The sequence below is a fragment of the Tachyglossus aculeatus genome, chromosome 22 (genome assembly GCF_015852505.1).
Source record: "Tachyglossus aculeatus isolate mTacAcu1 chromosome 22, mTacAcu1.pri, whole genome shotgun sequence".
Lineage (NCBI taxonomy): Eukaryota > Metazoa > Chordata > Mammalia > Monotremata > Tachyglossidae > Tachyglossus > Tachyglossus aculeatus.
The window spans coordinates 26,030,176-26,043,137 of record NC_052087.1 but is presented as its reverse complement, the minus strand read 5'-3'; the positions used below and the strand labels follow the sequence as shown (position 1 = coordinate 26,043,137).

At 42.3% G+C, this 12,962-nt stretch overlaps 1 protein-coding gene and 2 non-coding genes across 3 annotated transcripts in view; 2 read left to right on the top strand and 1 right to left on the bottom strand.

Moving 5' to 3' along the window:
* Positions 1 to 1,110: 1,110 nt before the first annotated feature.
* LOC119944227 lies at positions 1,111 to 1,248 on the top strand. The gene has a single exon (XR_005455725.1). It is a non-coding gene; the product is annotated as a small nucleolar RNA SNORA7 (small nucleolar RNA).
* Positions 1,249 to 3,052: 1,804 nt separating this feature from the next.
* On the top strand, positions 3,053 to 3,190 carry LOC119944327. Its single transcript, XR_005455817.1, has one exon. It is a non-coding gene; the product is annotated as a small nucleolar RNA SNORA7 (small nucleolar RNA).
* Positions 3,191 to 11,752: 8,562 nt separating this feature from the next.
* Positions 11,753 to 12,962, bottom strand: part of HSD17B12 (hydroxysteroid 17-beta dehydrogenase 12) — a 108,682-nt gene continuing 107,472 nt past the window's right edge. Inside the window, exon 11 of the mRNA XM_038764493.1 lies at positions 11,753 to 12,698. Coding sequence (XP_038620421.1) covers positions 12,591 to 12,698 — 108 coding nt within the window. The 3' untranslated portion in view covers positions 11,753 to 12,590. The remainder of the gene's footprint in view (positions 12,699 to 12,962) is intronic.

Below are 12,962 nucleotides of genomic sequence, written 5' to 3'. Positions count from 1 at the left end.
AATCAGGTTGGACACACTCCCTGTCCCACATGGGGCTCACAGTCTTAATCTCCATTTCACAGATGAGGTAACTGAGGCACGGAGAAGTGAAGTGAGTTGCCCAAGGTCACGCAGCAGACAAGTGGCAGAGCAAGGATTAGAACCCACGTCCTCTGACTCTCAAGCCCGTGCTCTTGCCACTAGGCCATGCTGCTTCTCATAGAAGATTATTAATCCTCATCAATGGCATTTATTGAGCACTTACTGCATGCAGAACACTGTAGTAAGCACTTGGGAGTACAACAGAGTCAGTAGGCATGCTGTCTGCCCACAATGAATTTACAGTGTAGGGGGATTAATTAATATCCTATTGATGAGTAGGATACAGGTCTTTTGGGTTTTCCCTGAGTTAGCCTCCCCCTCTCAGAATTACTATTTTTAAAATTAGTGCTAAACTTGAAAAAATTTAATTTTGAAAGCAGTTAGTTTTTCTTAATATTTTCATTGACAAAATGAATTTAGATCAATTTACGAGTACCTCCAAATCCCGCCATGGTTGACTCCAGTGGATTTAGTGCATATGTGATAACTCGGTGGGCAACAGGTTTTCTTCGGTCTAGGACACTGTGGATGGAGGCATTCTCACTGTTTGCAGGTTCTCTTTTAAGAGACGGATAACTCTACTATTGTCAATAACTCCAACTGTCATCAATAGTAAATATTTTATGTCAGTCTGCCCGAAAGGGTATAAGCTCCTTAAAAGGGCATGGAAACGGGTCTTCTATTTCTGTTGTACTTTCTCAAGTGCGTTACACTTGGTAGATCCTCAGTAAGTACCACTGTTGCTACTATCGTAGATGTGGGTTTTGGAAGGTGATATCTGGAAAATTCCATTTATTTGAAAATGCATCATAACTTTTTTAGAGGGGTGGTGAGGTGGAGGGGAAGGCCTCCTTTCTCCCCACTGATTTTATTATTATTATCATTATTATTTTTGATAATGGTGTTTGTTAAACACTACGCGCCAGGCACTGTACTAAGACCTGGGGTAAGTACAAGCTAATCAAGTTGGACACAGTGCTTGTCTCGCAGTCTCACTCCCTATTTTACAGGTGAGGTAACTGAGGCACACCCCTCTCAGGGTCGCACCTGGAGAGTTTCCAGTACTCTACCAGTCACGACTACAGGAGGGCGAGTCAAGCAGAGGCCTACCCATTCCATTCCTAGCTTGGGCAGGGGTTAGCAAGTGGAAGGCAATCTGCTACAAGTCAAAACTCCCCTGTGCTGGGCAGCAGCAGCGTGGGAGAGAGTCGAGGGCAGAGACTCGTTTACTGTGCGAAGGAAGCAGTGGTAAACAACTTCCATATTTTTACCAAGAAAACTATGGATACTCTACCAGAACGACTGCAGATGGAAGTGGGTCATTCCGGGAGAAATGCATCTATGGAGTCACTATGGGTCGGACACGACTCGACAGCATAAGACAACAACAACTGAGGAACAGAGGAAATGAAGTGACTTACCCAGGCTCTCACGGCAGACAAGTGGCAGAGCAGGATTAGAACCCATGTCCTTCTGATTCCCTGGCCCATGGCTCTATCCACTGGACCAAGCTGCTTCTCAAAAGTCTGGCATTGCCTTGGGTACCCAGTGCCAAAGGTTAGTTTTGCTCACCCCTTGGGTATCACAATTCCTCTTCTTCTGATGTAGAGCCTGAACCACCAAGATTTGGTTATTCAATCAATCAATCGCATTTATTGAGTGCTTACTGTGTGCAGAGCACTGTACTAAGCGCTTGGGAAGTACAAGTTGGCAACATATAGAGACAGTCCCTACCCAACAGTGGGCTCACAGTCTAGAAGGGGGAGACAGAGAACAAAACCAAACATACTAACAAAATAAAATAAATAGAATAGATATGTACAAGTAAAATAAATAAATAAATAGAGTAATAAATATGTACAAACATGTATACGTATTTGTCCCATTTGGATTAATAATAATAATAATAATAATGGCATTTGTTAGGTGCTTACTATATGCAAAGCACTGTTCTAAGCACTGGGGAGGATACAAGGTGATCAGGTTGTCCCACGTGAGGCTCACAGTCTTAATCCCCATTTTACAGATGAGGGAACTGAAGCACAGAGAAGTGACTTGCCCAAAGTCACACAGCTGACAAGTGGCGGAGTCAGGATTTGAACCCATGACCTCTGACTCCCAAGTCTGCACTCTTTCCACTGAGCCATGCTGCTTCTCAATAATAATGGTATTTGTTAAGTGCTTACTATGTGCCAAGCACCGTTCTAAGCACTAGGGTAGATACAAGGTAATCAGGATGTCCCATGTGGTGTTCACAGGCTTCATCCCCATTTTACAGATGCGGTAACTGAGGCATAGAATGGTTAAGTGACTTGCCCAGGGTCACACAGCTGAGAAGTGGTGGAGCCGGGATTAGAACCCATGACCTCGGACTCCCAAGCCCGTGCTCTTTCCACTAAGCCACGCTGAGGGCTTAGTTGGATTGATATCAGAGTCCAATAACTCTATAAATCAAACACTGTAGTGTAAACATTGCCATGAATACCAACAGATAACTATGATGTTCAGCATTCTCTTAGCCATCTGCGTCATTTCCAGGCATGGGAAAAGAGTAATATTATTAAAGAAAATCTTGCCAAGCAGATGTTGTCGCAAGTGAATCCTAAAAAGAAAGGCTAAAATAGAATCTGAGTTTTTGAAGCTCAACACCCAGTTGGGAAATATAGTGATACTCAATAACTACCCCCACCATATCATATACTTTTTTATATCAAGATCAATCCACGGTACTTATAGAGCACTTACTATGTGCAGAGGATTATACTAAGTACTTGGGAGAGTAGAATATCAGAGCCGGTAGATAGACACATTCCCTGCCCACAACGAGCTCACAGTTTGGAGTGGGAGACAGACGTTAATATAAATTACAGACGTGTACGTAAATGCTCTGGGGCTGAGGGAGGGGTGAATAAAGAGTGCAAATCCAAGTACAAGGGTGAAGAAAAGAAAAAGGTGAAGTCTAATAATGAGGCCCCTCTCATGGTCGTACCTGGAGAGTTTCCAGTACTCTACCAGTCTTGGCTACTGGAAAGAGCGTCAAGCAGAGGCCTACCCGTTCCATTCCTAGCTTGGGCAGTGGCTAGCGAGTGGAAGGCAATCTGCTACAAGTCAAAACTCACCCACGCTGGGCAGCAGCAGCATGGGAGAGAGTCGAGGAGAGTGGAGACTTGAGTTTACTGCATGGAAGGAGGCAACGGTAAACCACGTCCGTATTTTTACCAAGGAAACTCTACGGCTACACTACCCGAACAATTGCAGACGGAGAATGGGGCATTCTGGGGGAGAGATGTGTCCATGGTGTCACTATGGGTCGGAAACGACTCAACGACATAAGACAGTGAGTCAAGTCCTTCTGTATTTCATTTAACTTAGAGAAGAAAGTGTTCCCTACCAAGCAGTCATTCATTCATTCAATTGTATTTATTGAGCGTTTACTGTGTGCAGAGCACTGTAATAAGCGCTTGGGAAGTCGGCAACATATAGAGACGGCCCCTACTCCAACAACGGGCTCACAGTCTAGAAGGGGGAGACAGATAACAAAACATGTAGACGGGTGTCAAAATCATCAGAACAAATAGAATTATAGCTGTGTGCACATTATTAACAAAATAAATAGAATAGTAAATATGTACAAGTAAAATAAATTAAGTGATAAATCTGAATGACTATATACAAGTGCTGTGGGGAGGGGAAGGAGGTAGGGTTGGGGGGATGGGGAGGAGGAGAGGAAAAAGGGGGCTCAGTCTGGGAAGGCCTCTTGGAGGAGGTGAGCTCTCAGTAGGGCTTTGAAGGGAGGAAGAGAGCTAGCTTGGCGGATGTGAGGAGGGAGGGCATTTCAGGCCAGGAGAAGGACTTGGGTCAGGGGTCAAGGGTGGGACAGGCGAGAACGAGGCCCAGTGAGGAGGTTACAGCAGAGAAATGGAGGGTGCGGGCTGGGCTGGAGAAGGAAAAAAGGGAGGTGAGGTAAGAGGGGCGAGATGATAGAGAGCCTTGAATGTTTAGCTCTGACTGTGTGCAGAGCATTATACTAAGCTCTTGGGTGATACAATATAACAGAGTTGGCATACACGCTCCCTGCCCACAAAGATCTTATAGTCGGGAGGCTGTGACATAGGTTCATAATATATTAACAAGCCCTCAGATCTACTCTGATGTCCCAAAAGAGTTAAGGCAGCCAACAGAGGCAGGAGCCGGTTTCTATCAATCAATGGTATTTACTGAGCACTTACTGTGGGCAGAGCACTGTACTACAGTATGGAGCTTGTGGACACGTTCCCTGCCCATAACGAGCTTTATAGCTCTTGAGTCTCCTTGCCGACTCCTACTCACCTCACTGCTCTCCTATTACAGCCCGGCCCGCACACTTTGCTCTTCTAATGCCAACCTACTCACTGTATCTTGATCATATCTATCTCACTGCTGATCTCTTTGCTCACATTCTGCCTCTGGGCTGGAAAGCCTTCCCTCTTCCTATCTAATAATTGCGGTATTTGTTAAGTGCTTACTATATGTCAAGCACTGTATTGGGGTGGATACAAACAAATCGGGTTGGACACTGTCCCTGTCCGACGTAGGGCTCACGGTCTCAATCCCCATTTTACAGATGAGGTAACTGAGGCACTGAGCAGTGAAGTAAGTTGCCTGAGATCATACAGCAGACACATGGCGGAGCTGGGATTAGAACCCATGACCTTCTGGCTCCCAGTCTGCGCTCTATCCACTACGCCATGCTGCTTCTCTGGCAGAGAAGGCTAGCATGAAAGCTTGTAGCATCTCTGGGTCCGGAGATTATTAAAGAAAGAAAGATCATTAAAGAAAGAATGGATACTCACCCATCCTAGATGGTTTAGTCCTTCACCTGCCTACCTCCTTTCTCCTCCTTCCTTTTCTTGATCCTGAGAATGGCCTTTGCAACAGTAGGACTGCTAGACTGTAAGCTCGTTGTGGGCAGGGAATGTATCTGCCAACTCAGCTGTATTGTAGTGTACTCTCCTAACAACTTACTAGGTATCACTGATTGATAGGAAATGATGGGCCTGGGAGGACAGAAGAGTGGGATGTGTTGGTAATGCAGTTTTTAAATAAATATGCATCTCTCAGGGCAGTCCACAAATTATCCACTGAAAATACTGTAGTATGGTAAGCTCATAAGTGCCCCAATTTCACCCAGAATTAGTTTTTCACATTTAGAGGATCTGACTCTCTATTAGAAAAAAGGCATTGTACCAATCCAAGGTACTTTATTAGTATCAACAATTTGTCTCCAATAAGTCATCTCTGGTAAAAGCAGTTCCAGTAATACGCTGAACCTAAATGCATTAATTAGTCTATGAACTGCATAGGTTTATCTTTCCCCTGCTAAACTCTAAGCTCCTTAAGGCCAGGAGTCATGTCTAGTAACTTCACTGTATACACTCTCCTGAATGCTAAGGGCTTTTGATTGAACTTCAGATTGAAAGTAAGCATTGTAGATATAAGTGAAGATCATAAAGGAGGAGTTACAGAAAAGAAACAAAGTTGTAACTATGAGGACCTACCTCACAGACTTGTTCCCTGTATATATGAAACCTGAAGGCAATGTCATACTGTCCAAGTGCTTTCAAAAAAAGATATTAAAATGGCCCGGGCAGCATACGTCACAGTAAAACAAGGGTCTGTCTCCTAACTCCCAAGGGCTCATTAGGTAAATATGTCAAAGGACAGGAAATCAGCTCAGCAGAGGATTCAAGCCAAATGCATCATGTTTCCAAGATAACGCTCGCTGTCTTTCCCAAGAGGGAGGTGGTGCAACTAGGACACTGAATCAGATTGCGTGTTTTTCTCCTCATGTGCCTTGTAGAGTTTAAGGTCATGACTTTTCCCTGAGTGGTTAATACTTATGTACCCATAGAAATCTAAAATGTAACGTAAACAAGCTGTGAGGAAATCTCTCTTCCTGTCCTCACCCCCGGACCCTGTGTCCCCCAAAACCAACGTCCTGGCACTTTTCCAATTTCAAAAAGTGAAACATTTCAGGATTTGAGTGTAAGGAGGACCTTGGTTTTATATCTAAAAGATTTCAGTTAATTTCCCACTCATATCAATAACATGGTCTCCAGCTGTATATTCAGATAATACAAATTTGATCCCCTTGTAGCCAGCAAAAGCCAAGTTGTCTGTATTTCTGATGGTAGGTAAGTGCTACATGGAGAAAGTGGAATTGACTAATTAACTTTGCTACTCAATTACTTTCAATAAAGGGAGATGTAAAATTCTGACTTTGATACTTCTCTAATACATAGTATTTATTGTTATATCTCCTTTCTATAAATAGGGATGTCAGTAAAATCTATCCACTTGTGAGCCTTGGGGGAGATCACACTATGGCTTGGGGGAGGAATCTGTGGCTCTGAGCTTTCTTCCCCAACTAGGGACAGATCAGCAGCAAAGCACTGCTCTTCCTGAATCCTCCTCCTCTCACCATCCTCCTTCCCCTCTAACCCCCACAAAACCCCAAAACATATGAAATCTGGAGCAAATCTCTAGAAGTACCAACACAGAATGGCACACAACCGCAGTAGCAGCATGGTCCGAACCAAAGCGTAGCTCTCCTTAGCGTGATTTCCTACCTGTGAAATCTGGAATGACCACAGAAGACATACCAGGCCTCTCGACCAGAGTTGCCAGCATTCCCTAGGAGACATTCTAGGCATCTATTAGCAAAATGCTTTCTAGAATGCTATCAGCTCATGCTCACTGCAACACATCCCCTCCGAGTGGGACGTATGAGACCAACAGTCAAGGGGCTCAAGTATCTTCTGTGTGATGAACTTACAGACATATGTTTACAGGGAGGGCCGCCCATTTTAATGACATGCTGAAGCCCCGTCTCAAAGGAGAACATGTCTACCAACTGTGTTATATTGTGCTCTCCCTAGCACTCAGTACAGTGTTCTGCACACAGTAAACACTCAAACAGGATTGACAGACTGAGGAAACACAGCAGGGGACTGTTGAAAACAAATGTAGATAATCCACCCTTGTGAGCAAACATTTAAAGAAGGGTCACTCTCCTTGACCAGAGGCTTGGGAAAAAAATCAGTCACCAAGAAGCAGGCTCAGGGACAGTGACAAGGCCTGAGGACATTAGGCACAGCACAGAGCTGCTTATATCTGCTCACAACTTGAAATGATTCGTTGGTTGGGCAGCAATCTTTTCAACCACACATCTTTGAAAAAGAAGGACAGTTCCATAAACCCAGACTACTGGAATACTTTGTAAAGTAGTTTATTCCTTCCTTGCCTCCCCTAACCTCCATTTGAAGATAGCGATTGAAAATCCTGATTGTTCTTAAGGATCGTGAAACAACCTCAATGATGAGGAGGGGATGCAGGGAGGGATCGAATTTTCTGTTCATTCAAATCATGTTTGCAAATTGTTAATAAAGCAGAGGCTTTGCTAAGACAGACTCTGAGCTCATTGTGGTTAGGGAATATGCCTGTTGTTGCTTTGTGCGCTCCCAAGCGCTTAGTACAGTCTGTTGCACACAGTAAGGTCCCGATAAATAACAACACAATGAAGGAGAAGTGAAAATTGCACTTGGCTCCCTGGGCAGTCAAAGCAACCATAGAGCATCATGGGAAAATCTTTACCAATCCATGATACGAGAGGGCTCGGTCACAATTTGCTCTTGTCAGCTGATGAAATCTTAGAGGCAGTCGTAGCATCTTCTACAGCAAACATATTTTAAAGAGTTGCTCAACAAGAGCTTTCATTGTTAGAATTGAATCCCCATTTTGTGTAAAGATATGTTCTTTCATTTTCTTAATTCATTCACACATCTCCTACACTCATCACACATTTACACTCATGTACACTCCCAATCACACACAGAAAATCAAAGCCATACAAACACGTTCAAAACACACATACGCGCAACACACAGGAACAAAGTCCCATATTCATTTCCAGGTTTATTTTTAGCCCTGCTTGGACTGGTCCAGGCCCAGGGTATGTGTTCTGTGCTAGCGGAGAGAGGTCCAACCAGCACAAAGCCAAAAACGGTTGCAGGCTCTATTTTGGGGCAAGAGAAGCAGGCAGGGTGACTGCTGGGTTTTGCCGGCCTGGGAGTGAACCTGAGCTGAAGTCAAAGGTCACACATCTAGATGGGGGTGGCTACCATGGTTCTGATAGAAGAAGGGATTTCAGGGACAGAGAGAACTAAAAAGGAAAGAGGTGGGAGCTGTGACTTGGAAATCAATCAATGAGCACTTACTGTGTGCAAAGCACTGTACCAATTCCTCTAGACTGTAAGCTCGTTGTGGGCAGGGAATGTGTCTGACATATCGTTGCTTGTACTCTCCCAAGCACTTAATAATAATAATAATAATTATGGTACTTGTTAAGCTCTTACTATGTGTCAAGCACAGTTCTAAGCACTGGGCTAGATACAAGTTAATCAGGTTGGACACAGTCCCTGTCCCTCATGGGGCTCAGACTCTTATCCCCATTTTACAGATGAGGTAACTGAGGCACAGAGAAGTCAAGTGACTTGCCCAGAGGCACACAGCAGAGAAGTGGCGGCGCTAGTATTAGAAACCACGTCCTTCTGACTCAGAGGCCTGTGCTCTATCCACTAAGCCACGCTGCTTCTCAGTGTGGTACAGTGCCCTTCACACAGCAAGCGCTGTGATTGATTGACTGGGAGAATACAAAAGAATAGGTCTACACCATTCATTCAATCGTATTTATCGAACACTTACTGTGTGCAGATAATCCCTGCCCTCAAGGAGCTTGCGGTCTAGAGGTGGAGACAGACATTAAAATACAGATGGGTATGTATATAAGTGTTGAGGGGCTATCCAGGTAGCCGCAGTTGCTAATGTATAATAACCCCAAAAGTTACAAAGAGATTGTTTAACATATATTCACACCCACCCCACAAAAGCCTTCATTGTCCACGGTGGGGGCAGATCTCAATGAGAGGTGGTGAATTGAAAATACCTAATATGGTCTTGCTTCAACTCATATTTAAACTTGGAATCAAATTAGTTAACTTAGGCAAATGAATCGGACTTATTGAGCAATTACTGTGTGCAGAGCTCTGTACTAGATGAGGTATTCATTCTCCTATTCTTTACAGTTATATTCTCCCCAACACCTTTTCAAGGGCCACATTGAAAATCATACTCATTTTGACTATTTTAAATTTAGAAGAGGCGTTTACAATGCTAAATAGCTCATTTTACAGGTCAGGATTGCAAGAAAGCTTGAAATATGCAGTAAAATTTGTGGCGACAATTCCTTGTACTTGGGTTTAATAGGATCCCTTCTGCATGAACCCATGATGATACTACTTTTAACTTACTGCACTTAAAAAACAAAATTGAGAACATAGATAAATCACTGGGAGCACAAAAGAGCTATCTTGTTTATTAATGGCATCACCAACCTGTTCATCAAAGATATATTTCTAATTGGTAAGATAATTATGCAAGTCCAAAAAGTCTGGATCCTTTTTTTAACAGCACAGAAATTAGTACTTTAACAACTCAAATTCCACTGGGTTCTCATTTGCATTGCCCATTTTACTTCCTTTGAAATGTGACATGTCAAAGGAGTCTTTATGGGATGCTTAAACATAAGTTCTTTATGTCCCTTTGAATAGGGAAATCTGTAGACTAGTAGGATACGTCCTACCCTGTATTCCCCACTTGTACATTAATTCACTCATTTCACTGCAATAGTGGGGTTTTTAAAAATAGTATTTTTTAAGTGCTTACTATATCCTAGGCACTGTACTAAATGCTGGAGTGGATACAAGCTAATCAGGTTGGACACAGTCCTCGTCCCACACGGAGCTCACAGTCTTGATCTCCAAGTTTACAGATCAGGTAACTGAGGCCCAGATAAGTGAAGCAATTTGCCCAGGATCACAGAACAGACTCACGCTCTTTCCACTAGGCCATACTACTGTTTTGTGAAATCTGTGGTATTTCTCACGTGAAGTGATCTAAATTTCCTAAGACAAGGGTTTCAACTCCCTACTAAATCGTTTCCTTACTGCAGAAAACGACTGGGATTCTAAGAATATACAAGGCGTAGAAACGTTCTACAAATACTAAAAACACCCACAACACAACTTAAGATTTCTGTTAAAAATGTTTAATAGTTCAGTTTTACTATATTAGAAAAAAGCTTAGAATGTGTTTAGTTCTTTATTTGTATGCTTGCCTAACTCATACCTCTTTGCATGCACAGAAGTCAAAAACTCATAATTCTATGCAGCCTAATTTCACCTGCATTAAGTAACCTCACTCTAAATCACATTAAATCCATGAGACATAATTCATCTCATACTTAATGAGGTCCATTACATCAGTCTTCATGCATTTTCGTTGAACAGAAAAGCTAGCCCTTTCAATACTTCAACACACTGAACCTCAAAATGCACTGAACTTCAAACAGAACCAAAATTAATCAAGGAGATTAATTTTGAGAAGGCAAGATCACGGAATGTCAAACAAACCTAGAGTCCAGTGGCTCTATCTTTAGGATCAGTTCACTCTAAGTGGATTTGGGACTAACACAGAATGTCATGTGATTGAAAAAGGGTTTTTATTTGTCTCCCAAACATGGAATTTTCCTTTCATAAAATAAGACTCACCTTTACCTTGGAGTGAAAAGGAGTGTGGGGGTGGGGGAAGAGAGAGAGAGAGGGAGGGAGAGAGGAAATAATTTACTCAACTGTTATGTCTTTGTGATGTGGAGACCAATCCATTTCACACATGGTAGATACTTAAAACTACTTTTTTAATCACATTTTTTAATATCTTATCCCATCACTTGCCTATATTCACTGTAATATAAAATCACCTCTTTAAAAATGAAGGTTAATAGTGACCCTGTGAGTTGCCTTGAATTTTAAGTTTTTTCAAATGACAATTTTAAATTTCTGGAAAACATGAGTATCACCCCGTAATTTCTGAGCGTCACATACGAAGTGATATTTAAATGGCTGTACCAGAATTCTGTTCCAGAATTCTGAATTCTTCCTGGGATTCCCACTCGGAACTAAACCGTCTCTGAACTGGCGTTTCAGAAAACAAAACTCTGAGTGCCCACATCCATCAGAAATAGGTAACAAGAAAAATCACTTATGAAATGCACTATGCAATATGGTGCAACTTTCAAAACTGTGCCGTTTTTAATTTTTGCCATGACAAAAGTTAAACTGCAAAATGACGACAAACCTTGCACTTCTTTCTGGCCTCTGTGGACATGATCTTTACTTCCAAGCATCAGAATGGGAAGCAGCGTGACCTAATGGATAGAGCTTGGACCTGGGAATCCAAGGGCCTGGGTTCTAATCCCAGCTCCATTTCTCTGCTGTGTGACCTTGGGGAAGTCACTTCACTTCTCTGTGCCTCAGTTACCTCATCTGTAAAATGGGCATTAAAACTGTGAGCCCCACGAGGGAGTTGGACTGTTTCCAACCTGATTACCTTGTATCTATCCCAGTGCTCAGTACAGTGCTTGGCACATAGTAAGTGCCCAGATACCATTCAAAACAAAGTTTCACTACTTAGCAACAGTAAGGGTGTATTTTTTCTTGAACATTCATCATTATGTAACAAAACCTACAGATTATGGCAAGTCTTTTGAGTTGGCAGTCAATTAAAAATTGGAAGATTCAGTTTTGAAATGTTAGCAACATTTATTAATGTGTGATTTCATATTAAATACCATGAATCTAGTGTTTCTGTTTGCTGTTAAACCAAGGATCGAAAACACAGACACATAGGAACTATCTTAAGTGGCTTAGCCCTTTCAACTTTAGCCAAGACCACAGTGTTTAATGCTTAACTAGACATTTACTTGTATATTGAAAAAAGAATAAGAATCTTTTGAGGAAAGTGTACGTAGTGGGCTTCCTCATTTCAAAAACATTACCTCAAAGTATTCCCCAGTCTATAGCAGGCTTGAATTCCATAGCAACATGCAAATTTGGGGTTTCATTTTGAAAAGCCCTAATAATAAAGATAGGTCCACTCACCCCTGAAAGTTGCCCCGAAAAATTGCCCATTCCATCCCCTCAAAGTATATATAGAGGGCTCAAAGTAGCAGCTAGCCATTACATGGTGAGCCTGTTTCAGAGAAGTTTCCCAGTAACTTTTCATTATTAGTTATCTGTTTTTCTGCCCGATACTGCTGTTTTGAGGTCCCTCACAGTTCTCTAACTTTAGCATGGCTATATGCTACTTTCCCTTACTGCTAAGACTTTGCTTGTTAACAAGGATTCCCAAGACATTACAGCTTGTGACTAAGTCCAAATAGCAACTAGTAACCAGACCACGATCCTTCAAAAGAAGTCAATGTTTTCCTCTCAATCACTACTTCGTCCTCTAGTCAAGTTAAAGAAACAACAGCTAAAGGAGTAGAAAAATCATTTGTAAAGGGGCTTAAAGCCTTGCAGATAGCCTAGGTGTGTTGGTGCATCTGGTCAGGTTTCATTTTGCAATTTCAAGGCTTAGTTCTTCTTGAGTTTCTTCAGGAAGCGAGCCCGCAACTTCTTGTTGAAATTCATGGTGAGTTTTAGAGCGATACTAGCAGGGAGAAGAGTTGTGATTATCCAAGCCTAAGGAGGAAAGGGGCAAAATGTTATGGTCCATAGAGTGTAAAATTAGACGCTACCCAATTATTTCTTATAAATCATTTCTTTATATTAATGTCTGTATCCGCCTCCCCCCAGGCTTTAAGCTTGTTGTGGGGCAGGGAATGTGTCTACCAACTCTGTTACACTGTACTCTCCCAAGTGCTTAGTACAGTTGCCCTGCACATAGTAAGTTCTCAATAAAAACCATTAAGTTATGAATAAGACATTAAGTTATTTGTTTAAAAA